Source organism: Staurois parvus, unplaced genomic scaffold (genome assembly GCF_062004578.1).
Source record: "Staurois parvus isolate SC_StPar_1 unplaced genomic scaffold, SC_StPar_1.0 ptg000365l, whole genome shotgun sequence".
NCBI lineage: Eukaryota > Metazoa > Chordata > Amphibia > Anura > Ranidae > Staurois > Staurois parvus.
Genome location: NW_028318161.1, coordinates 3,077,302 through 3,105,074, shown reverse-complemented (window position 1 = coordinate 3,105,074; position 27,773 = coordinate 3,077,302). Strand labels below are relative to the sequence as shown.

Here is a 27,773-nt window from a genome sequence, read left to right as displayed (position 1 = left end):
TTTCTTTTAAATATCAGAGTTATATAAGAAGGCAAATATCCATTTAGAAAGTATATCTAACAAACAGCTGCCACATGTCTTAGGTACAGATAGGTATAAAAGTAGCGTAAATGACTAATGTAAAAAGCTGAAACTCCTGTTAATTACGGATGTTTAAGTAAGTAATGATGTAAGGATGCCTAAGTGAGGATAACCAAATCTATACTTCCCATCCTTCTTGGCCTATTACCTTGCGCCTCTCCTACTTTACTACCTCTCCTACTTCAGTCCAATGGTTAAACTTAGTATCACACTAACAAGGGCAGATGTTATATAAGACAAATGATAATTATAGAAAAGTAGGTGAAATGAAATCTCTTCTTGCAGTTCAGTTATAGGTGTGAAAACTCAAAATAGTGATGAGTAAATGTGCTTGAGTTCGGTTCACCAAGGGCGCAGCAAATATGAGGGTGCAGTGAACCCAAACTTTACAACAAATCCATTTGAAGTGTATAGGGGGCAAATCCTACTATTAACTTCTAGCCATTGTTTGGGCTAATAATAAAACTATTGTCAAAAAAAGAAAATGAGGAACATGGTACTGCCATGAAGGTTATTTAACAAAACAAACAAAAAAATGTTTAAATGCTGTACAGCTTGGAAAGGCTACTTTTAATGCAGCTTCAATGACAACATGGAAAAAAGCTGTATGTTTCCTGGCATCACATATTTTGGATTTTCAGTTGATTTTGAAGTATTACATTGAGCTTGGCTTAACAAATGTTTTTGAATCCTGGAGCTCTCAATGCAATTCAGGATTTACGCCGCTGCAGACATCTTCACAGTACCAGAATACTAGAATGGGTCAGGAGAGGTGGGAGGAGCTGTAAATGTTGGCAGGTATTTTTTTTCTTTTTTTTTAGGCCAGGTGGTACTTGAACGTTTAGTCTGTAGCATGAGTAGAATTGGTTTACAGTCATTGGTAATCCAAGATTATTTAATTTTATTGAAAGTGCATAGGCAGACAGATTCTTACAAATTCTCCTTTTGCACTGAAGGCCCTCTCAAACAACACACGGACTGCAAGGCAAGCCAGAAGCTCCAGCAGTGGGCATTGGTCCAGCTTGGACATCCAATAATCCATAGAGTCCTCACTTCTGAGAGTGTCTGCATCAGCCTTAGACCCAGTTTACTCAACAGTAATATGGTTCAGGCACTGCCTGTGAGTGCTGCCTGCAGCCTGGTTTAAAAAACTATGAAAAGAAGCACTGGGGCAGCCATTGCCACTACCTGGTCTTCTTTCAGGGATCAAAACCATTATGGATCTTGTTACTATCAGGAAATGTAAAAAAGAGCTTCTTACACAGCACCGTCTCAAAGTGCTGCATTTTGAGCTTCCTATGGGATGGTGACAGGAGATCAGCCATTTCACATTATATATGGGATCCATTAGGATGGTCAGTAGTAGACTCTTTCTTTATTGACCTGAATTCTGGGGTCTTGGCACAAGTAGTTGTGCATAAAACAAATTCTCCACAAATTACCTGCAGTAGAGGACCCTGAGTCCTTTGTGTTACTGAGGACAATGCTGTTCTCAAAACTCTGAGATAGAAAAGGAAGATGTGCCCTGCCTCTAGATGGTGCAGCCCAGCCACCACTTTGTCCTGTCATATCTAACTGCCGCTACTTCCGTCTCATGCAGAACCTCTGCCTCGTACTTTAGGTCTACCTGCTTTTGTTTTTTTTTTATTAATAAAGAGGATTGCCTAAATTTAATTGCAACTAAGGATATAGGGCTAAATAAATATTTGTGGCTTGGTTCATACCAGAGCTGTATATAATTTTGTTTTCTTGGGGGTGGTTCAACCTTATGCACCCAGAGAAGAATTAGTTGGAGCATCCTGCACAAATTATTGATGTGCCAAATTTGCACAAGTGATGGGGAGGGGCTTAAAACAGTGAAAAGATCTCTTTCAGGATCCTGGTGAAGATCTGTCATAACAGCAGGTGCACCTGGCAGCGGCAGTGCACTTTCCTGGACCCTTGTTTGATCTTTGGGTGGCTGGACTTGAATTTGTGTACATCAGGTTATCCATGATCCTTCACATATAGGTCTGGACCTGGATGGGCTCAAAGTCTGAACCTTATCCGGAGTGGTGTAGTTACCCTAATTTGGTTCCATTGCTTAGAGGCTCTTTACTTGTTCTCTTGGTGATCTGGAGGAGGATCTGGTTGTCCATCTTTCTGGGTTGTTTACAACAAAGCGTGATTGACCACTCTTAACAAGGGGTCATGCCTTTCTGGTAAGCCTTTCCTATGAGTAGTTGGCGACACAACAACTATCCTTGGATTTCCTTTGTTTCATCACACCCTCTGGGGACTTTTTTCTTTATCTGAATATTTGGATGGACTATTTTTTGTATGACACATTTTTCACTGTTTTTTTTCTCTAATCATTTGTCACTTTATTAAGCTTCTAACCTCAGCTTGTTCAATTAATTTTTAGCAATAAAACCTGGAAGCTGATTGGTTTCTATGCAAAAATGCCTAAGATTCTGAGTGAACCAGATTTAGTAAATAAACCCCTAAATGTCACAGTGCAGAAGGCCTTCTGCTATTGTGCCAGCCAAAACCAGGATTTTTTACGGACCGATAAACACATAAGCAAACTTCTATAAACAGGGAATTGGCAACTGTTGGCAACCCTGCTGGTGTAGAGTTTGGACCCCCATTTCCCCCATTGCTTATCTACGCCCCTGGTTCACACTTGTCTGGTGGTGGTGGCATACTGCAAATAAAAATCAGCTGTGCCTGTGTCAGCAGCAAATGTACACAGTGTTCCCAAGATAAAAAATAAATAAATGCATAATAAAAAGACCATAGGAACAGAAAATAAAATATGCCTCCTGCTAAAAAATTAACCGTGAAACACCAAAAGTCAGCCCTATTTTTTAACGTAGCAAAAAGTTAAAATAAAATGATTGAGAAACGTGAAATAAAAGATCATGGTAAGAAAAAGCAGCAACACAAAAACAGTGAACATGGGGGATACACAGTGGTGTATCCAGGATATGGATCATGCCCTGGGTGCCACTTCAAGGGGACGTCATGCAAGGGCAATTTGATCCAAAATGGGAGGCATTCAGTGCTACCCCCAGCATTCAGTAGATGATGAAAGTCCCCCTCTGTCTTCTGCTATGCTGCTGCTGCTGTACTAATTACACTGAAACACTAATGTGAGGGACGCTGTAGGGACTCTGGTGTGAGGAGCTGTGAGGACACTAATGTGAAGAGGCTCTGAGGACTTTGATGTGAAAAGGGCCTCCTGAAGTAAAGAGGTGACTCTGATGTAAAGGGGGAGGATTCTGATGTGAAGGGGGCTACTAATGTGAAAGGGGGGGTATTCTGATGTGAAGAGGGATGCTAATGTAAAGGGGGCCCCTGATGTGAAAGGGGGGGTATTCTGATGTGAAGGGGGCTGTTAATGTGAAGGGGGCCCCTGATGTGAAAGGGGTATTCTGATGTGAAGGGGGCTGCTAATGTGAAGGGGGCCCCTGATGTGAAAGGGGTATTCTGATGTGAAGGGGGCTGCTAATGTGAAGGGGGCCCCTGATGTGAAAGGGGTATTCTGATGTGAAGGGGGCTGCTAATGTGAAGGGGGCCCCTGATGTGAAAGGGGTATTCTGATGTGAAGGGGGCTGCTAATGTGAAGGGGGCCCCTGATGTGAAAGGGGTATTCTGATGTGAAGGGGGCTGCTAATGTGAAGGGGGCCCCTGATGTGAAAGGGGTATTCTGATGTGAAGGGGGCTGCTAATGTGAAGGGGGCCCCTGATGTGAAAGGGGTATTCTGATGTGAAGGGGGCTGCTAATGTGAAGGGGGCCCCTGATGTGAAAGGGGTATTCTGATGTGAAGGGGGCTGCTAATGTGAAGGGGGCCCCTGATGTGAAAGGGGTATTCTGATGCGAAGGTTTTCTGACTGAAAGAGACCAGTAAGAGCAACGTTGTAATGCGGCAATGCTGCGTGAGTGTTGCTAAGGCAACTGCTCCAAGTCTTGGGTAGCTGCATTGTAACTGTGCAGAGGTGGATTAGACTGCCCTTACAGCATGCTAGGTTGGTGAATGGACCACTCCCATTCATGAATTTAGTGTTTATTAAATATTAATGAGTCTGATTTGCAGTATTGTAAAGTTATGCTCAATATGAGTGTCAGATGTTTGATCTGGGGTGCTATTTCAGTGCTTGCCACAGGTGTAGATACAGTATGTCCCTTGGGGTGCACAAGAATATGCTGCCTACCAAACTGCAGTCCACAGTAATTTAGCACAATATAGCCCTGCATAGCACCATAGAGCAACTAACTCTCCCTACATGAACTGTCAGCTCTCCCTTCACCATTGTATAGAAACAGCAACTATGAGGGCCCAGCATGACTGGCAGGCAGAATGGTCGGCTGGAAACTTTTATTATATATTGCAAAATAACAGGCGGCATGCTGCTTCTGGCAGCTCTTGGCTCATGGCTTTGCAGAATCTGGCCCTGACTAAAGTGAAATATCTCTGTTTACACCAAAAATGTTTTTTTTATCATTTTGGTATTATTTATAATATTTTTGTATGCACTCCCTAAAGGCAGGGGTGTCTTAACACACTGCCCAGGGGCCCCAGGAGCATGGGGGCTCCTGCAGTTCCCCTAGCCTAGCAGGGGGAATTTCATGTGAACAGAGCAAGTGATCAGTGCAGCAGGAATGGAAATTGCTGGAACCGATCTTCTCTATGGCTCTCCCTGCAGCAGCAGGAAGCTGGCATCCCCTCCTCTTTGCCGCTGGCTTTCAGCAGCTGCAGGACAGCCACACAGAAGATTGGTAACAGTAATTTCCTCTCCTGCTGCACTGATCAGTTGCTCTGTTCACATGCAATTCCCCCTGCTACCTGGACCCCCGCTGTATGCCCCCTGCCGAGTGCCTGCCATGCAAGGTGCTCCCCCATCTGCACGCAGCACCTCCGGCTTCCCTCTGCTACCGCTGGCTGCTGTTGGAGCACAGGGAATCTTCAGATGGAGAGTAGGGGAAGGGGGTGGGGGGCAGTAAATATATAGTACTTACCAGGCCTTTCCTTTCCCTAATGAGAACACTTACTGTGCTCATTCATAACTTTACTATGCTTTAGTTTGTAGATGAACAGAAAGCCTCAGAGCACTTCTCATTCACTCATCTTCAGTGCAGCTGAGACTGCAGAAAAAGTGATTGGGGAATCTCTTTCTCAAAAGTGAGATATCAGGGGTCTGATTAGACTGATATCTCACCAAAGACCTCCCAACAGCATTGTGAATTTTTTTTTTTTAAATCATTTAAAAATTGTGAATACAGTTTTGAAAAATGTAAGGTTTCTTAAAAAACTGTAAAAAGAAATAGTTACAAAAATGAATACTGGGGAAGAGAGGGTCAGTGTATACAGGGGGGGCTGTGTGTAGAGTGGGTGGCACAGAGTGTACAGGGGGTGTTTATTTGTTTCTAATCACACTAAAAAGCCATGCCCAATATGTATCATAATTTAGCCACAACAAGCCAGTATGTGCCATAATTTATCCACACCACCAGGTCACCATCTCTCTGGTAGGGGCCCCAGTGCATTACTTTGCCCAGGGGGCCAATGATGCTATGAAGATGACAATCCTAAAGGAAAAATCAGAGAAAAGATTTATTCTCTCCAAAAATAGCAACCATTTGTTTTTGACCTTCTATGTTATCTATCAAACCCAGAGCACTACAAGAGTGAGTCATGCAAATAAAAGACATGTCAAGTAGGGTGACCCCACTCCAGGTGCAAGTGGTGGAAACACTTCCCTTCAAAAATAAAAATTTATTTTTTGGTAGAGATTTATTTAAAAGGAATAGAAGAAGCATAGAAATACTGTACCTAAATAGTGTCTCCTGGGAGATTTATGACAATTGTCAGTTTTAAGGCCATGTGATGGGGAGGAATGATATATACTATATAATATACTGTATATATAAATATGTATATTTATGAATAAGGGTCATAGTTAATAAAGTTAAATACAAAATGCATCCCATTCTTTGTTTTTACTATATCAATGCTAACTTACTTTAAAAGCAAATGTAAATGCACAGCAACAAATACTGCTTTTCTTTGCTTTCCCAATGCTATTTTCAGCTTCTGGAAGAGAAGAAAATACCTGGTACTTCTGAGTATGGGAGTTAGCTTGTCCAACACTAGATGGCTTTGTTCTCAATATTGTATAGTAAAGGGTGTTAGACCCGTTTTTGAGAAAACCTTCCTTTAATGATGTAATGGGTGAGGTTAGTGCCCATATAAAGGTCAGGATGGGAGAGGCCTTGTGGGTTGGGGCATGGGAGCCAAACACCACAGAGCTACTAGGATGTTGTCACCTACTGACCTACAGGTCCTTCTGCAGGGCTGAAGTCCCAGGCACAGTGGTTCAGAACAGCTATCGGAACAGCTGTAGTCTTCTTGACTCTTTTTAAAGACTTTGGCGGGTTGTGAGTGCGGTGCAAAGCCCTTTTAGGCCACGACGAGTACTAGTACACTTGGAAATAAGTGTGCCATATGGGAGCGTACTTAACTGGGCAGAGCTGTGGAAGGGACATTGGGAGAGACTGGTATACTGATGAGGGCACCTTGATTATACCGATGATGGAAGCCGAAGGCTGTGGACGTAGTATACATGGAGGAAGTGGTCCCCAATTTGTGGGGCTCACAAGATGGCTTACAAAATTATGTGCTGGTGTTCTGCACTTAAATGACAACTATAGAAAGTCTACTTCTGTGTATGTCATTCTGCACTGATGATTTCTGTTAGCATATCATTGTGATGTAAGATGGAAATCTTTCAAGTTACAGTAAAGTGTGAAAAATGCATTTGTCTGTGGACATTCCTTTATTCTCGAACATTAAGGGCTACGGCTAGGAATGTCATGAGTAGGCCTACGGCCAGGAGTGTAACACAATATGGTGGAGGATTACATCTGTAACAGTTGAGCAGCTGTCCTATCCAAAAAAGAAGTGAAGTAGGGACTTGTACAGTTTGGTGCCACCACCTGACCAATCACAAGTCCCTTATAAGTGCTGTTACATAGGGAGAGTCAATAACCCCTGAGTGATTCATAGCTTACACAAGTGGATTCTCTTGCTCCTGACATTTGGTACTGCAGGGGAGTGAAGAAATGGGAAGTGTGTGCTGCTGGGGAGGTGGGCATTTAAGGGAACCTGTGCATTTGCGCATGTGCATGGACAATGAACAAGTTCACTTTAAATGTCCAGGTTCCAAGGCTGTAATCCTGATTTTGGTTTTGCTTACTAATGAGTCATTGACCCCAAACAAGTATACAGGATCAGAGCTGGAATGAATTACAATTACTTGACCTGGACAGAGAATCAGTTTTGAGAAATTATCAGGATGACGGCCCTGGAACTTGCATCTTTAAAAACTAGTATACAGTGGCAGCTCCAACAGTCGCACAAAAGTTGCATTGCCGAATGCCAGCACAAGTTTATAGACTGAATTCTTTTATATCCGTGTCTTATATCTTTTGTGGCTTGTGTTTTAGATTTCGTAAGAGGAGTTGGCCCGTGTTAGTAGGCAAAGTTACAGCCAATGAACTCTTCAGGACCATGGAGAGCACACTGTTGCTTTCTAGCTACAGCAGTTACAGCTCCTAGTGTTTAGGGAATGTGTAATAGTTATGTACATATTTTCGTTCTTTATTATTATGATCAGTGGTTTAAATAAATACAAATTTAAAAAATACATATATACAGTGTATATCTATCTATCTATATATATATATATATATTTTTTTTTTTTTTTATTTTTTTTTTTTGGAGTCCGCTAAATAAGAAATAGTGGATTTAAATGTAATGTAATCTTCTAACTAGACAGCAGGTGGAGCTTTTAACATGTTTTGATCTCTGCCATTATATGCAAAAAAAAAAACTATTTTTAACAGGGATCAATAATATATACCTTAAATAGAAATTTACAAATAGCACTGAATGACTCATTCCTTATTAGATAGGTGAGTGTTAAGTTTCAATGAGAGAGATCCTTCCTAAAAGCAGCTGATCAGTGCTGCACTCTGACTGCCAGTGTAAGGGGGGCTCAAACACTCACTACCAATGTAAGGGCGTACACGCACTGACCAATTCTGAGCATCTTGGGGTACACAAGTCGGATTTTGACAGTCAAAGGCGCACACTGATTGCCAATGTAAGGAAGGCAAAGACACTGACCACAAAGGTAAGGAACGTACAGAAAATGACCACCAGTGAAAGGGGAGCAAAGACACTGACCAACACTGACCGCCAGTATTAGAGGGTGCAGACAATGACTACTAATGTAAGGAGGGCACAGATACTGACCACCACTGTAAAGGGCACAGATGCTGACCAACAATATAAGGAGGATGCAGACACTGACCGCCAAAGTATGGAGAACACAGACAGTGACTGCCAGTGTATGGGGTAGACACTGTCCAGTAAGGGGGCACAGACACTGACCACTAATGTAAGTAGGGCACAGACACTGAACACCAATAAAGGGGGGTAAAGATACTGACCATCAATGTAGCATGAACATGGGATATGGGAGACTTATCAGATTCTAAAGATTCCTTTACTGGCCACTAATGTAAAGGGGGCATAGACACTTATCACCAATCCTGGGCATTTTGCTTGCTATTGGGGCACACGGAGAAGAGGAGGAGCCAAGATTTCCATTGGGGCACCTCAGAGGAGGAGGTTCAGGGCCGTTCTGTGCAAAACAATTACACAGAGCAGGTGAGTATAACATGTTTATTATTTTTGTTTTTTTTAAAACAGTGCCTTTAGTTTCACTTTACTTGGATTTGTTTTGATGGATTGACTTGGGTACAATCAATCTGCACATACATGCCCACCGGGGCCGCTGTACCGGTCTGATTTGATCCATCTATGGCCGGCTTAAGTAAAGCTGGTCATCATACACCCCTGTATAGAATTAGGGATACTAGGCATGTGGCCCAATTTATCATCATATTCATCATCATTTTAACATTATTATTGTTAGCAAAAGTTTTATTTTAATTACTTTTTTGAATTCAGGATAATATTATTACTATTTCTATTAAAGTGAATCTCTAGAGAAAACTTTTGGGTAGAGAAGGATTAGAATCTCAGTCTTTGTTTTTTTTTTTTGCTGTATATGTTCACACTGGGAAGATTTATCCTCTCTCCTTGTCCCTGTGAACATTGACACAAGGAGAGAAAGTGATGAGAATTTCAGAATTGTACAGGTAGCAGAACAAGGAAACAGGAAAATCTTCCAAAAGGGACATCTGTTCCAGTGACAACCATCTTAGAACACTGTCCCCTCATTTTGGAGAGGATTACACTCACTTCCCATAATGTGTCTTGATCTGGAAGTCAAAAGAAATTTTCAAGAAATGAAAAACAACGGTGAAAGGGATTTTAACAATTTCATAGTCTTTTCAAAAAAAAAATTAAGTTTTGGCTGGATATACACTAACCTATTTAAAGCATTAGGACAATTAGAATGGGCCTTTGAGAAAGCAGTTGGTAGAATTGCAAAATTATGTATTTCATTTCTGATTGGGACTGCATGGTACATTGGACCAAGAGACTAAGAGACTATTTAATGTTTGTTCTTTCTTGCAGTGGTCAACAGGTGCCAATGACTGAATATTTTGTTCCTCCTGCACCCCCACCACCACCTCCTGTGATCCCTTCTGCACAAACAGCATTTGACAGTCCAATTTCTGCCCCAGCTTCTGCAGTTCCTAATGCAGCTGCTTCCTATACTCCTACCCCTCCTCCAGCCCCACCCTGTCCATATTCGGGTTCTCCTCCCCAAATTGGATCAGTGGGACCTCCGGTTGCTCCCCCACCACCTCCACCAGGCCCTCCAACTTTCACAGCTTCTCCTGCTCACACTGCTTCCCCTCCCACTCTCACTGTGGAACCAAGAAAACCTCAGATTCCATTCATCCCTATGAGTGACGCGAGGAGTGACCTTCTGGCTGCAATTCGCAGAGGTAAGAGGTAGCTGTCTGCTTGGAAAGCATCATTTTATAGTTACCCACTCGATTATTATGGAACACAGGAGATGAGCAAAGCTATTCATGGTAGAGCTAATCCTGGAAATACTTTAAATACATTGTTGCTTGGTTACTTACTGCTAACTATTTTTTTTTTGCAAGAAACCATTTTTCTATTAACCCCTTAATAACAGTCCAAGCATTACAATAACTAGCTTTTTAAAAGGATTTCACAACAGGTTTCCATTTAGGCAGAGTGAAAGAGACACAGAGGGAGGTAAAAGAGATCCATTGGTGTTTACATTCCTCCTAACATCAAGTATTTACTATTTGACAATCTTATACTCTCTGTGACCAATCATAATGAACACAATACCTGGTTACCGATTATCGGCAATTGTAATCCACTCTGTTCGGTGGACACATCGGTCCAGGAGGGGAGCAGTGCATGATACCAGCCCGGAGCAGGCACAATCACGTACATGTACATGATTGTGCCTGCCTGTGCCGCCCTACCATTGTATATTTACTGCAGCGGATAGGCAAGTGATTAAATGCTAACTTTATCTTTTTGACCACATTACACCCATATTTAGGGTTAATATAATGCCAAGCGGACCCCATCCCCCTGTGAACAAATGAACTACAAGTCCTGTCTACCGTCATAGCAGATGGACTCATAGATGTCAATTAAACATAATTGTGGTGATTACTGCACATGAATGCTATTGACACTTTCTCCAGCTAAGTAACTGACAGCCTGTACCCCATTACGGACATATAGCTGAAGCTTTAAGTCCAGTCATGACTCTTTTTAATCGCCTTTCTTTATGGTGAAGAAGGGTATGAGAATTTCCCTTAGGGGCATTCCCACCTAATATTTTCTTTCAAGTGAGTGTTTAAACTGCATAAGTTTCCAATTCCTTAAGGGCAATTTGTTTTTTTCATTATTGTAAATGAAAATGCTGCTCGCCAGTTCGTTGGCTTGTATTACACTCACTGCAATTTAAAGATTTGGATTGACAACTTCTACTCATGGATACTGGTTAAGGAAAAAAAAAGTTCCTCCTGCTGTATGTGCCTGATGCTTTGGGGGCTACACGGTCAGACTGTCATTTCCAAGTAACCCCAAATATCAGTTTCCCAAGTTTGCTACCCCTAGGATATCCAATGGAACCCATTGGATTGTATGGTATTTCTAATTAGTATGGATCTCGCATGATTGTATGAGGATATTATCTAAGGTAGTTTTGAAAAACATGGATACTAAAATAACCAACTGCCTTCTCATTAAAGTTTATATTTGTCCCAATGTATGATGTAGGTAGTTTTGAAAGACATGGATACTTAAAGCATCAACTGCCTTCTCATTAAGGTTTATATATTTGTCCATAAGTTAAGGACAAACTCTAATGATGAACAAAATAAATTAGGGTTGTCTTGTGTGTGACTAAGTACACTTAAACATTCATACCAGTCTGAAACATTGCTTGCCATTAGTCCTGTGCCAAGATTGTTATCTACTGATCATTGCAGAGACATAGGACATTGGAAGCAGTTGACTACATTCAAGTCTCATCTGCTCCTGCTGCTCATAGGCGCTGAGTTCTGTCTTCAGCAATGACAAGCTACGAGGGGAGGACAGCTTTATACATATGTAGAATCTGATTTTTTTTTCTAGGAGCAAGGGATTTTTGTGACTTGGGCCTCAATATAAACTGGACCTGAAAGATCTCAAACTTTTCTGAATTTCAGCAAGCACCTTTAGAGGACTTAGCATCAGATATATATTTTTTAAAGTAAGATTGTAAGTTCTTATGAGTAGGACCCTCTTAATCCTCTTGTTTTGATTGTATTGTAGCTGTACTGTCTTCCTTTATACTTTAACATAATATAATGTAAAACTAATTGTTACTTTACCTTATCACTTAATCTGATATTTCCTTATCGCTTCATTTCACTGCAAGTATACATGTTTGTGAATATGCAGGCATTTTTGGATTTGTATGTTATCCATGATGTTTTACGATTGTTAGTCTCATGATTTTATCAGTCACAATCATTTTTACATTATATTATGTTTTATTGCAGCCCTGATGAAGGGGTAGTTCCTTTGAGCCCCGAAACACATTGGCTGTCTTTTAACATAACATCAATAAATGAATTTGGACTCTTATATCTGGTCTGGCGCTCCTTCCATATGTGCACAATTTTAACATGCAATTGTAACATATCTACAACATTGTAGGTGTTACCTTTCACAGAAATAACAGTACTCTGTCTAAAAATTTCTTCATCTGTTTTTTGTACTCAGTAACATGGAGCCACCTTTTAAGTCATCATCCAGAATTTGCAAAAACTTCCTGGACTGAATTCTGGCTCAGAGATGACATGTAATCCCTGGTGCCTTTGCAGTCATTGGATGTTTTCCAAATGTCATACATAGATTGCTGCTGCACTTTGTGACTTGTCATAAAGTTACAATGTTGATGTCTGACGACTTAAGAAAGGGGACTAGGGAAAATCCTTTCCTCTGCCTGCAGCAGACTGATAACAACATTTCATACTTGGCAAAGTCTCATGGCTGGTGCTCAAGGGCTGCTTTTTATAATGTTGATATATGGCATAGTGCAATTGTATTCGTGCAGACTCCACTGGAATGGAAGGACAGGTTAGAGTGGAAAAGAATAGTCTTTTGTTGAATTAAGACTGACAATTATGGTTTCTCCGCAGGTATTCAGCTTCGGAAAGTTCAAGAACAGAGAGAACAGGAAGCCAAAAAAGAGCCCGTGGGCAATGATGTGGCCACCATCTTATCGCGAAGAATTGCAGTCGAATACAGTGAGTCTGATGATGACTCTGAACTGGATGAGAATGAATGGTCTGATTAAGGATTTGGAATCCCTGTTTACTGAATCAGTTAAGCCCACATTGTCAATGCCAATTCTCACTAGACCTCTGCAACTAACATGGTGTAACCCTCAGCCACCAGTATCACTTAGCTCTGTCTGCTTATGTCTTTGGATACCTACACAGTTCAAACTCTGCACTAATAAGTCAAAACTTCTGTCTTTGAATATGGTCAAGTAATGTGGTCTTTTTATTTGTGAGCCATAGTAATAAATTATAATATGCACAAATATACATATTTGCACTCAAGGATACATGAGCTGCACGTTCGACTGGTTCTTTTTTACTCTTGACATATATGACAATGCAGGACTGGACTCACTTCACTGGAGACTCCAGCACATTAACCTTTGCACAAACCACTGGTCTTTTACACATAATATTGCCTAAGATTTTTGATTGTCAGAGAGTAGAATATCAGGAACAAATAAATCCTGGAACTCATTTTACCACATTTCCAGTTCATATTCTAGAATGATATGATTGAAAGAATGAATGGAAAAATGTTTTCTAGTGCCTAAAGGTAAATCTGGCTTCAAATAAGACAAACCCCCAAAAAATAAGTGACAGAGAGCACTTCATTCATGGGCAAACAAGCAGTGGACATAGCCAGTCAGAAATGATGTATCATTGGCTTTACTACACTAAACAAAATATTTAGTCAGTATAATTTCATATCACTGCAGGGTTGTCTTCTCCTTCTATAGGGAAGAGTAATTTCTGTTTAAAGGGAAACTATAATGGCTTTAGGTAATTTCTATCTAGTTTTCTGGATTAATGTTTTTAAGCTCCTGGTTTGTGCTTGTTCTTCAGCATTTATATACAATCATTATTTTGCAAATAAGCATTAACTACATGACAAAGGATTGCCAAAGTGCCATGGGCTATCTAAAGAGAAAGAACAATAGAGCAACCTGCCTTAGTTCTGACACCTTCCACTCACTCCACTGATAAGGGGTGAGTCCCTCTCTCTCTGATGACTGATTTCAGTTCTGTAATGAATGGGCCTTATTAAACACAGCTAAAAAGCTGTCATGTTGATGATGTGAAAAGAGTCATAGAACGCCATCTGCTGGCAGGATAGAAGGCCACAATATATTGATATGCAATATATCATATTTGCCTGACTGAAAAAAGAAAAATTATTTTTAAAAATGTTACTTTTTAGTCCAGGGCTTAATAGACAAATATTTGTAGAAAACCACTATACATTCCCTTTAAACCTATACTGACCTGATGTAGCTCAGTGCGGAGAATATTGCTGCATCTTTTTAGTTCAATCTTAGTTTATTAGATTTATCTTTGAAAACAAAACAAAGGAAACAACAGAAATATTCATAAAAAGTCACATTGTGGCGTATATAAATAAATGTATACAGATTTTCAACCTGAGTCTTCTAGTATACTGAGAGGAACATGGAAGCTGACCTCCTTCTGAAAATGCTATTTGCCCTATTTCTATATTTTGAGTCATGGACCTGGAAGGAAAAGCAGAAAAGTCAAAGTGAAATGATAACTCCAAATCTGCATCTTTCCTTTTCTGTGAGTCTGTGAATTAGAAAGTACTAAAGACACTGGACTTGGAAAGCCAGGAAAATAGTATTTTCAGATAGGGAGGTCAGCTTTGGGAACCTCAATGTTTCCTCATTACAAGTTTCCTTAATTACAACCTAAAGATGAACTTCAGGCAAATGATCTATTTTTTACATACACCTGTATGCAGTACTTGTGCTGAGGATAGCACTCCAGTATACACAAGTATAGCAGCGCACAGCCATTCATGGCAGTGACAGGTAGTATAATGCACCTGCACTGCCTGGGTGGAGGAAATACGCTAGGAGCTGTGCTGACCAGGTCCAGCCCATCTGCAAGAGCCCTAAGTATACTATACTATAGTGATTTTTATAATGACTTTTTTAATAAATAAATAATCACATTTTTAAAAATCTAAAAATAAATCAGAGAAATTAATCTTTTGGCACAAAATTAAAAGACGCAAAAACAGAAATGATCTTCAATTAAAACTGGCTTCTGAGTTATCCTATTGGTGGTTCAGTGTCATAATTGTCTTCACAGAGCAGAATGAGAGTAGGGCCAAGCTGTTCTTTTACAGGAAATTTCGGCTGTGATATGGATCATTCTGACAGGCAGTTTTCACATAAGCTATCTCTACCAATTCAGCTGTCTACATATACTCAGTTTGATTTGCAAAGGCCTGCAAAAGGTTTACATTGAGTGATGGCAGCAGAACAGATTTAGGGTACAAAACAATCACTGGGCACAATGCAATGAAAAATCAATGTACTGCACTGTAGTCCCTTAGATAAGTCTGTTTATTACATTCCTAGTGTGTATGTAAAATGTCTGTTTCAACAGCAAACTCCTACTGTTGCATTATATAACTTGCATAGTAACACTGAGTAATGCAATCATTGTTCATACTGCTGAAAGCAGTATTAAACCTAAAAACAAAAATGCAACATATTGCAGATTACCATTTTTTAGATGTCGTGGCTGTATTTGTTTTTTTTCCCCTTTATTTTCACCTGTGATCCAGTAAGTAAGTCTGTCGTTTTCCACTTCTTTTAACAGACCAAGTTTTCCAGCAAAAGTGTCAGTTAGATAGTTGAGACAAACCATTTAACACTGACAAGGGTGCTTACAATGATCAGCCCATATAAAACCTTTATTCCAAAAGGAAACAAAAGTGTTGTAACTGCTTATAAAGTGTTAGCTGGACTTTAGCTTCAATTCGATAGTCAAGTTCAATTTGATAGTCAAGTTCAGATTGACAATGCTGCTGTCCCATCCAGAGTAGAGACACCTTATGAAGTGTGTTAGTGCCTAGATCAGGGGTAGGCAACCTGCGGCTCTCCAGCTGTTGCAGGACTACAAGTTCCATCATGCCTCTGCAAGTCATAGCTGTAATTGTCAGTTTTGTAATGTTGCAATGCCTCATACAAAATGTAGTTCCACAACAGCTAGAGAGCCGCAGGTTGCCTACCCCTGACCTAGATCATCAGATGAAAATAAAGGAAAACAAATAAATACAGCCACCAAATTTAAATTCTAGGTTTATTTTTTTTTTAGATTAGCACAAAGGATGTTACTTACATTGAATGTGAAGTTTCCCTTGTGCTGGTGGCTGCTGTCTATGTTGAAACCTTCAGTCCTCTGCACAATCAGTATTAACCCATGCAGCTACAGAAGATTACCACTGTGGGGGTTAACACAGCTGCTGGACCTGTGACAGACAAGAGTCAACAATTCTGACTATGCCTGCTCTTTCCACCCCATCCTCCATTCATAAAAGCTGTACAATAGCTTCCATCAGTAGAAAGCGATCTTTGAACAAAGGAGATGGACCTTTCATTTATCTGCCTCTCCTCCATTCATATATCATTTTTCTTTGATAGAGGCCATAGAACAGCTTTTATGAATGCAGCATGGGGTGGAAAGGGTGGGCACAGTTGGCACCTTATTTTTGGGGGCCTATGACCAGGGGCTGCATTAACCCCCGCAGCACTGGAAGATTACCACGGTAAGGGGGTGCAGAGGACAGAGGATTTCAAGAGAGCTGCATGTCAGTGCCATCCTTGATTAAAGAAAAGTATGTAAACAATCTTTGGTTTTAAAAATTGGAATAATGAAAGTTATTACATTCTTGATTTTGGGTTTAGGCTAGGTTCACATCTGTGCGGGTGGTGCGGCTGCACAGATTTTCGTGCGGATCCGCAGAGGCACCACCCGCACAGATGTGAACCTAGCCTAAACCCAAAATTAAGAATGTAATAACTTTCATTATTCCATTTGTTCTACTGGCACGCCGCCCGCACTAGAAAACGCAAACGTACTGGGAACCAAGGTTCCCGTGCGGGCTGCGTTTTTGGAAGAAGTGCAGGGACTTCTTCCCTGCGTGTCCCGGGGCACGGGAGTCCATTCAAATGAATGGGCTCTCGTGCCTAAGCAAAACACGGCCCGCATGGCCGCATATATGTGAACTGGGGCTCCGTACTAGTAAACGTCTACAGTATGTGCCATGAACATGACATCTTAATACTGGTGAGTACCTCATATAAATACAGAATTTCCAGATACGTTACAGTCACATTCAATTACTTTCACATTAATGAAAAGGTTTTGAGAATTTCCATTGTTTTATTGTAATGTATTCCATGCTCAGTCCCATTCTCCATGACACTATTGTGCAGAGTGTGCGCAGTTATTAGTAATCAGACAATCCAGATTTTCTTCTGTATCTGTCACTTTGGAGACGACATGGGATAGCTCCTCCCCCTCAAACAGTTGAGTTCATCCAGTCTCCTTGGAAACAATATTTCAGCTGGAACATCAAAGCGTTCCTGATTCCCTCTCTGCATCTTGTTGTGGCATCATAGAGTGAAGCTTTAAATAGCAAGCTCCCCGACAGTTATTTTTATTTTCCTTCTTCACACTAAATTCTCATTCCATTTATACAAAACATTAATATGTGCTTAAAATGTTATCTTCTTACGCTGTAGTGGAGACTGCTATTGAAGAGCTTCTTCTCTCTGACACTTGTTTGGAGGAAATGATCCAGATGACAGCATGGGGACAGATATACTACACCCTCAAGGTTGTCACATGTCAGCCTCAGGTTGGCACATAGTAATAGGAAATTAAGTCCTATACTACTTCTCTATATTACTTTCTGAGAACACAGATGAGGTTCCTATCCTGTGCTGTATGCTGCTATTGATTGGATCTCAGAGGCAGTACTAGTTCTAGGGAAGTCCTATCCTTGTAAGTGAAGCTGGGCAGGCCCGTTCTCCGTAGGACCCAGCCGGTGACAACATCCAGGATCGCGTGAAATACTTTTTTCTGTTCAGCCAGTGAGCAGACATTTGCTGGACCTATGAAAGCGCATATAACAATGACATGCACTTTCTATTTGCCTTTCAGTGAGCTGTCACAACAGCCATTAGTGATCCACATTATATACCATGTATTACTACATCAGAAGTGCACTCATGCCATTTTACCCCAAAATCGATGGCTATATTTTGTCATTCTGCCTTCAGTAGAAAAAAATTCAGTAGTTGACTTTTACCGATGTACGTTGCATTGGTAGATGTTGGGATGTACCAAAATACACTTTAAAAAATGCTCCTAGACTTTCTATATTCATGGTTTAAGCAGCATTAGGCCTTGTTCACACTATGGTGCAGAAACTCGTTTTTATGCACGCATTCTGCAAGGGCACAAAAAATAATTGTTCTTTATGAGCCCTGTTCACACCACAACACTAGTATCACTTGCAGATTCTTTCTGCAATGTGTATAAAACTCATTGGAGCATGTATGAAAACTGATGTAAGCAGATATCTCTGCAAGAGAATTCCACGCATCACTCTCCATCAGTTTTAATGCAGGTATGGTGTGAATGAGGACCATATTGCAGCTTATCTGTTCTTAGATGTGGTTTCTGCATTAGTTTCTTTTTCAGTTTTTTTCCTTCTTTTCACCTGGTGCCATTTTGTGGCTGGATAGCAAATGGCATGAGAATGGATATCGAAATTAAACGCTTTCCCGCCACCCTATAGTATGAGTACTTCTACAGGGTGGCAGAGCTGCACAAAATCACATATATATACGTGATTTTCATTTCCAAATAGGAAGTGTGCACGTGCGCCATCCTACCAGCATCACCATTGGTGGCTAGGCATGTCAATCACCGGGTTCCAGCCGGAGATTCCCCATGCCATGCAAAACTGACAGGGGAGAGACCTGTGTGTAAACAACCTGCAAGGACATGCAGAGAAATATAAAACAGCATTTCTCCAAAGTAAAACAGCAGACAGCACACAGTTAACCCTTTGATCGCCCAAAAGTTAACCCCTCTCTGCTCAGTGTCATTAGTACAGTCTCAGTGCTTTTTATTAGTACTGATCACTGTATTAGTGTTACTGGGGATGTCAGTGGCAGTTAGTCAGTTCCCACCCAGTGTCAGAATGCCTGCCACAGTCCCACAGTCCCACTATAAGTCGCTGATCGCCGCCACTAGTATAAAAAAAAATACAAATAAAAATTCCAGTATATATGCCACCATTTGTAGATGCTATAACTATCACGTAAACCAATTAATTTACATGTATTGGGATTTTGCTTAGCACAGACATTTCATTTATGATGAAATTTGATTCTTAAAGTTTTTTTAATTGGACATGTTTAATAGCAAAAAGTCAAAAATATTGTCTTTTTTCAAAATTGTTGCAAAAAATAAAAACCGCAGAGGTGATCAAATACCACCAAAAGAAAGCACTATTTGTGGGGAAAAAAGGACATAAATTTAATGTATGTACAGCATTGCATGACCGTGCAATTGTCAGTTAAAGTAACACAGCTCCGTATCGCAAAAAATGGCCTGGTCAGGAAGGGGGGTAAATCCTCTGGAGGGCAAGTGGTTAAAATACATAAGGAATACATTAGCAAGATGGAATATTTATTTTGCCATGTTATTTTATCTTACAGTCATTATTTATTTAAAGAAAATTAACTGTTATTTTCTAATGAATTAATATGTAACGTCATAAAGTGTTTTTTTTTCACCTCTAATTACTTCTTTTTTTATACCCATTGAAATTCACTGTTATAACCAGTCGATTAATACCAGGTGGTCTGTTGATAAATGTTTTCAACCAAGATTCACGCATTTTTTTTAGCTTGATTCAATCGGAAAATGTGTGAAAGTTGTATGAATCTGGTAAGAGAAACTTGAAAGAAACTTTCAAAAAGGCTCTAACTATGCTAAAGCAAATTGCAAACAATGTGCATTAATGAAAAAAACCCCATAAATTATGATTTCTTCCTGCAAGGTAAGGCATAACGTGCTAGTATGCATTGCATACTAACATTATGAAAGCCTTACCTTCAAACAAAGCCTCCATCTTCTTCCAGCCTTCCTTCCAGGTTCGTGGGCTGCAGCTACTTAAATGGCCGAGCCGCAATGATGTCATTCCCATGGAGCCACAGCACAGAGTTCTGAAGAAATGGCACGGGTATGTCGTTCCTTCAGAGCGCATGCACTGGTGATGTCACCGGCTGCTGCTCACTTTTTTAACCACTTGCCCCCCATCCTGATCAGCCATTTTTTGTGTTACGGCACTGCGTTACTTTAACTGACAATTGCGCGGTCATGCAACGCTGCACACAAATGAAATGTACGTCCTTTTTTTCCCACGAATTGAGCTTTCTTTCAGTGGTATTTCAGTGGTATTTGTTTGTCTGTATATTGTTTATTTTTTGCGCTATATTGAAAAAAATACCAACAATTTTGAGAAAAAAAACAATATTTTTGACTTTTTACTATTAAACATGTCCAGTAAAAAATAAAAAAAATCTAATTTCATCTTAAATTTAAGCCAAAATGTATTTTGATACATCTTTGCTAAAACAAATATCCCAATATGTGTAAATCAAATGGTTTATGTGAAAGTGTTAGCATTTACAAATGGTAGTATAGATACTGGAATTTTTTTTTTTTTACCAGTAATGGCTGCAATCAATGACTTATGGGCATTCTGACACTGGGGGGAACTGACTTGGTGTCACTGACATCCTCAGCAACATCAATACAGTGATCAGTGTACTAATGGTACTGGGCAGGAAGGGGTTAACATGAGGGGCGATCAAACGTTTAACTGTGTGCTGGGAGTGTTTTACAGGGGGGCTGTGTTCTTGCGTATCACTGTAAGCACACTGCTTTGGATGGCTGTGCTATACACAGCCATCCAAAGCAGTGTGCCCGAGCTGACAGGAAGAAGAACTGTTAGCAAACAAAACAGTTCTCCCTGTCGGAGATCGTCGGAAATCACCGGGCGCCGGTGAGTAATCACTGGCAGGGACCCGGTGATTGACAGCCATGGCCAAGAATAGCTGCGCGGGTAGGGCTCATGCGCGCCCCCTACCTGGAAATGCAAAATCACGTATAAATACATGACTTTGTGCATCCGTGCCGCCCTGTAGCAATATATCTGATACAGATGGGAAGCGGGTAAAACAGTGTACAAAATAAGAACCATATTTATTTTTTTAAAAATGTAAACATTAATTTGTTATGCTAAATAATCATAGCTTTTTGTCAAGTTATCCAGTGTAATGTGACACAGCTAAATTTGTCTAGCGAATCTAGGTATCAATGACCTGTGGTCATGAAAGGGCTAAGGAAGGAACCAACATTAAGCTAGGGTTGGTATGTATCGTATTTTCAGAAAAAAATTATAAGACAAAATGAGAGTAATCTGTAATCCTAAAATAGTTATTTTACGAAGAAGAGATATTTTCACTTTATTTCAGCTATATTAGCTTACAGAAAGCTTGCTAGTGATAGCTGGAATTGAATCTTCTGCCAAAAAATTGTACACAACACTATATTTAGGGAAGTTCTCACATCTTAGTATAATTCTTTTGGATCTTAGTAAAAATGTTACAGTCTCACTGTTTGCTAGGCCTGTTAGACAGCTGCAATTGCTGACCTTTGTATGAAAAATGCTAGCTCTGGTTGTTATACTTATGCCTGGCATCAGTGTTTTTGAAGTCTCAGTCCGTAACATGTTTTTCTCAGGAAAGGTTTCCATTAAACTCTGAAAAAAGAAGACATAGGGTCATGTGAACAACCGATAATTAGGCCATGATAGTCTAATTTTTATACAGTAACTAATATACAAGAATATAGAAAGTCTTTCAAACAGACATAATAAACTCCATCCAGGCCTTGCTGCACTATATATTGTATTTTCAGAACACTTTAATTAATTTAATGATCAAATGTATACAATCTATTAATTTGGCACTAGAGTGGAAAATATATATATACAAAACGATTATATAAACCGTTTTTTTAGTTTTAAAATATTATATTGTCAAAATACAGACTAATAAGACTTATTATAACTATTATTGAAATTGAATCTGGATGATTTTGTATACAAGTGCCATGGGAGAACAACAATATACTTTTATTTTATGAACAGATACTGCACATTTGATGTAAAACTTGTAATCAACTGCAAGAAAGGTATTATACAATGTTGGCAGGGGTGTAGCAATTACCAGAGCAGATCATGGACTTCTTTGGGGCCTCAAAGCATAGGGAACCCAGAGCTGCCTTATTGGTTTTGCTATGGGGCCCCATCATGCCTAGTTACAGCTCTGAATGTTAGCTATCTAAAGTAAATTTCAGATTTTGTACTTTTGGTAAGGCAATAGGTTAAAACTGATAACTTCCCAGCTAGCTCCAATCTATTTATCGGGCATAACTGATTCTCAACTGTCCAGCTTTGACTAACTTGGTAAGCCAATAAAGGAGATCAGTTAAACTCCACACAATTTTCAGTTGCAATTATTAAGCAAGAAATTCTAAAAAAAGTTTCATATTTATAACAGAAATATATTTACAAATATACATTTATACCAGCAGTGTCTGCTGCTATAAGTGTATATGATTTGCCTTGGTGGCGATTTAAATACTATAAATGCACAAAATGACATTTTGCAGTATTAGCTGAGCTCTTTTTAGGCAACATGAAATTTAGCTAATTATTTACCATGCAAAGCAGTAAAATCATGAAAACTGTTATAGTGAACAAGCTCCTTGGGAAAATGCACACACAGCAGTAAAAATATTTTTAAAAACGTTTGTAAGTGTATGCATCTCAGCAATCTGAAGACAATTTTAAGCTTGTGATGGCTTTACTATTGCCCCCATGATACTGCTTTGCAAAGGTGAAGCTATTGGACCACAGAATAGAGCAGCCTAACATCTGATATCTTACAGATTTGGCTATACACACATAAGAGCCAATCTGTAAGATTTTGATATTTGGTTAAGCTGAACTCCCAGATTGTACAGGGGCACCAAAGCACTAATGACCACATACACTGATAAAAGCAATCATCATGTGATCTAATTCCCCATCCCAGTTGTGTAATATCCAAATAGGTAATGAGCTGTGGGAATCTTTTCTCATTGTACAGAAAAATCAAAAATGTCTGTGGATACAATTTTATAATGAGCCACAAATTTTTTTCAGACTTGAGAATCTTTTTCAAAAGGGTTCTAAATGTAATTAGCAAATCACAAGAATAACTTGGTGGACAGGAGTAGCAGCAGCATGTTACAGTTTAAACATAAGCAATGCCTCTAAATGTGTCATATATTGCAACCTTTTGTTCATATTATATTAGATTATTTCTTGTCTCAAGAAATTTGTCTCAAATCTAACATAACTTATAGGTGGGGAGGGGGTTCACTCTCAACAGGAAAAAAATTCCACTTGCACCAGTTCTAGTTAATGGAGGCCTTACAGCTTGAAGCTGTATCATGCAAAGAAGGCCAAACTCTGCCAAGCACTATACCAGCTTTAGAGTTTTGTTAATCAGCAAATAACCCCCAATCACTTTGGGTGCAGATGCAGTGGCGTCCCTAGGAGGGTACAGGGGGTACGGGCTGCACCGGGTGACACCATCACAGGTGGTGCAGGAGCAGGATGCAACAGAGCTTCTGGGCTCTGTGATGGTCCTGGCCAGTTATTGCGGTGATCCCCGATTTTTGGCACAGTGACAACTGCCCCCCGGTGTAGTGGTAAAATGAGGATCCTGGACCCATGAAGATATGTATCCCCTGAAGCAACTGCGCATGTGCCGGTTTCAGGGTGAAGAAGTCGATCTCAGACTTTAGCACAGAGCTGCCACAGTTAACCCCTTATAGGCTGCAAACCGCTGAAGCTGATCCTGTGGATCACTATGGGTTGCAAGATCAATTACCCCCTATAGGTTCAACCGAGATTGGCTTCTTCGGCCTGAAACCGGCACAGGCGCAGTTGATTCAGCGGTTACATATCTTCATGGGTCGGCATACTCATTTTACCGCTACACCGGCGCTGCTCCTTCCTCTCTGGAGGGGTGACAACACATGTTACTGCACCGGGTGACACCAACCCTAGGGACACCTCTGTGCAGATGGAAAGAATTTCCATTTCCTTGTTGAAAGTGGAAAATCCCTTTAAATTTGAAGTTGCTTGTCACTTTTTTATGCATAAACCTTTTTATGAATCTAGGGTCAGTTATGAACCAAGAACATAAAAATATAAACTCAAGCAAACAGCTGAAATACACATATATGAACCACCTTACCTGCCAATGAATATGTCATTCTGCCCACATCTGCTAGAAAGCACAGCCAGGAGGGTGGTATCCCTGTTTCTGATAACAGGAATACAGAGGTATTACCTCCTGACCTGCCATCTGCTGATTGGAAAACGAAAGAGCAGCACACTCATAGGTCCTTCACTTTGCTTACTCTTTTTTTCTTGCTATCATCATTTCCACCATCAGTACATGTGTGGCAGAGCCTGGTGCTGCCCCTCCTCTTCCCAGTCTGAGCACTGCTGTGAAATGGGTGATGGGAGGTTGGTATTAAGATGAATATTTATATGTAAAAATGCGTTGAATTATTTTTAAAAATATACAGCTGTATTAAATGTTTATTTTTCAATATACCTGCCTTCAGCTTTAATGCAGTCTTGTAATCTTAAATTCTGAAAGAGGATTGCAGTCAGCTATTTGTAAATCTTGTGAAAATCATATTATGGATCAGTTCCAGTATAGACCTCAACAATATAGAATGATAAAGATATGAAAACGTAAGCTGTTATCTGGAAACACAGAACTATGAACCAGCTAACAACTGGAGTATGTTGGTTTGCCATGCCCACAGTAGTTACCTCAAAGCAACAAGTGGACCCAACCCCTAGGTATGTGAAGGGGTCAATATTATCACTGTCTGGTGGCTCTTTAAACCTGTGAACTTGGTATATATGTTGCTGCCTGTATTTATATCTTACTATAAACAGCTGTAAACTGTAAGTGCTCTGTGTAGTGGACTTGTGTATGCGCACACTAGCCCGGGATATGTACGGTACCAGTATAAGGTTTATTGCTGTATTATTTTTCCATAGGACTACAATGAAATGCTGCTTGTTATATTATGTTATTTAAAGAGGTTGATGTATTTGTTTTAAAAACACAGAGCCAATGACACTCCATGCATGTGTTAATCTGCGCAAATAAAGTTATTAAGCAGGTGTGTGGGTCTGGGTTAATGTGAAAGATTATGCGATGGTGTGTATGTATATCAATATTTTAGAGGAAACCGCTTCCGGTGATAAAGAATCTTCTTTGCCATTGGGCCGAGTCTTCTGTTTTTGGTAAGCTGGATGAAAGTTAAGGTGATACTAAAGGTCATTTTTTTTTTCTTGAACAAACATGTTATACTTACCTGCAATTGTTTTGCACAGAGCATCCTTAATTCTCCTATTCTTGGGTACACCACTAGTGCTGCTGACTCCACCCCCTTGCTGCTTGCTATGGGGGTACTTGTGCGAGCGAGCTCCCAAGCCCAGCTCTGTGTGTGCATAGACGCACAGAGCGCAGCTCAACCCCACCACCCACTCCCTCTTCACTGGCTATGATTGACAGCAGCAGGAGCCAATTGCTCCTGCTACTGTCTCTGAGCCAATGATGAGGGAGAGAGCTGCTGCCCTTGTGCACATCATTAGATCGAGATTGGGCTCAGGTTAGTCTTGGGGGGCTGGGGGAAGGGGTTGCACACAAACATTTTTTTCACCTTCAGGCATAGAATGCATGAAGGTAAAAAAACCTTCAGCCCTTATAACCACTTTAAAGTGTATGCAAACCATAATCATGTCCTTCTCTTATTTGCAACCTCTTGGTCCATTAAAGTTACAGCTTAAAGCACAGGTGTTGATCTACTAAAGGCAAATAGACTGTGCGCTTTGCACTCATTTTCCCCTTAGTGAATGTAATGAAGCTTCCCTTTGTAAGGAATACCCAATCAGATGCAAGTAAAAAAAAAACCTGCATTTTTGTGTGCACATGATGGGATGATGGATTGAAAATTCGCCAAGCTCTGGGGAAAATTAGTGCAACTGCACTTTCAAAGTGCACAGTCTATTTGTTTTTAGTAAATCAACGCTATTGAGGTTGATTTACTAAAATCCGAGAGTGTATAATATGGTGTAGCTCTGTGTGAAATGCAACTGGCTTCCAGGTTTTATTGTCAAATCTTAAGTGAACAAACTGAAGTTAGAAGCCAATTGGCTACCATGCACAGCTGCACCAGATTTTGTACTTTCCAGTTTTAGTAAATCAACCCCAATATGTTAAATCTGTTATATATGTATGAAAAAATGCCTCTTGCAAAAAATATTGTCAACTGATAAGTGATCCTAAGTTATCATTACTTAATGTTTTCTCTGTGATCTCACAAAAGACATTCCACCTATGGATATCTGGAGAGAGGGAAGTGCTTTAGAGTCTTAACACCCTCACTGTCTTAGGGTGGCAAAGCTACTCATCCATAGTTACAGTACAGAGAATGAGTGTTGTCACCCCTAGGACTGGATGTGTGCCAGACTCACTAAATGCTTTACAATCTGACTGTACAATCTCCGTACAGGCAACCTAAGATCTACCAAATCTACAGTATGTCTGTCTGTGTACAGGCACATTGAAAACATTAGGCTGCATTTAGATCAGTTAAAAAAAAACAAAAAAACGCCTGTATGTCTAAAAACGCAGAATTTTTAAGGCAGCAATGTGCAAGAGACCTTATGCAGCCACTACATGTAAGGGCAAAGAAGAGGCAACATGGTCTATTTTTGTTCTTGGGTTTAGATACACTTTAAAATAATAATGTATCGTAAGTTGTTTGTATGTCATGTCAGCAGTGTGGAAACTGCAATTAGGAATGGGTTACACATAAAAATAGGTCAGTCCTTTTTGGCACAGTTAACATACCTGCTCTTCTGAATGAAGATACATTACATATTCCCTGAGAGCCCAGTGGATGTGTGCGTGGACATTCTGCAGAATGATCATCACTTGGTGAATGCCCTACTAATGACCTAAAGAGAAAAAAAAGCAAAAACTCAAGAACTCATTGACATGTTTTTTAAATACAAAAACTAAAATTCACAGATTAAATGCACTGGGGGGGGGGGGGGGAATTTACTAAAACTGGGGCAGGCAGAATCTGTAGAAGCTGTTCATAGTAACCAATCAGCTTCTGTCCTCTTGTTCACTTTAAGCTTTGAAAATGATAGACAGAAGCTGACTGGTCATTAAAATGTCCCCTTATTGGATTTAATAGATCTTGTCTCCTTCTACATTGCAATGCTCTGTTGTTTTTGCCATTTAACTAAAGTGTTACTAAACCCAGGACCCTACATTCACTATATCTGGTCTCCCACAGTACACAGAACATGGAAATGCAATTATTTTAGTAAATATAAACAGCTAAATACTGTTTCTCATCAGCAGTTAGAGCAGTCTTGTGACTTCTATCAGTGTTCAGCAGAGCACTGGTACAGCTTGTAGGAGTTTCTTTCTGCTCTAGGAGGATGCAAAACCCCTGACCTCTGTCTGGACAGTGTTGATTGGCTCTGTGCTGATCGCATGCACTCCCAAGAAAAAAAAAAACCTCTCTAGCAATATACATAAAAAAATGAGCATGTGCAGAGTGACTCCACACGACATGTCTTATCAGGAGATAAGAGGGGGACACTGGAAGAAGGGGAGAATCAGAGAAGTCAGGATCAAACAGCATTTTAACACAATGCAGAGGATTAACTCCTTAGGTTCCACAGTGAGTATATCAAGCATGCTTTACAGCATATACACACTGATTTTACTGTTGTGGGTTTAGTAAAACTTTAAATGAAATACTTAAATAATGCAACACAATGTGTTAA

The 27,773-nt window shown here is 40.1% G+C and overlaps 1 protein-coding gene across 2 annotated transcripts in view; it reads left to right on the top strand.

Annotated features, from left to right (window-relative positions):
- LOC149456277 (actin-binding protein WASF3-like) overlaps nucleotides 1–13,418 on the top strand; it is a 112,853-nt gene extending 99,435 nt beyond the window's left edge. For both annotated transcript variants that reach the window (XM_089685203.1, XM_089685202.1), the window contains exons 8-9: nucleotides 9,675–10,051; nucleotides 12,788–13,418. In XM_089685203.1, the coding sequence (XP_089541329.1) occupies nucleotides 9,675–10,051; nucleotides 12,788–12,945 (535 nt within the window). In that variant the 3' untranslated portion in view covers nucleotides 12,946–13,418. The remainder of the gene's footprint in view (nucleotides 1–9,674; nucleotides 10,052–12,787) is intronic.
- Nucleotides 13,419–27,773: the final 14,355 nt, after the last annotated feature.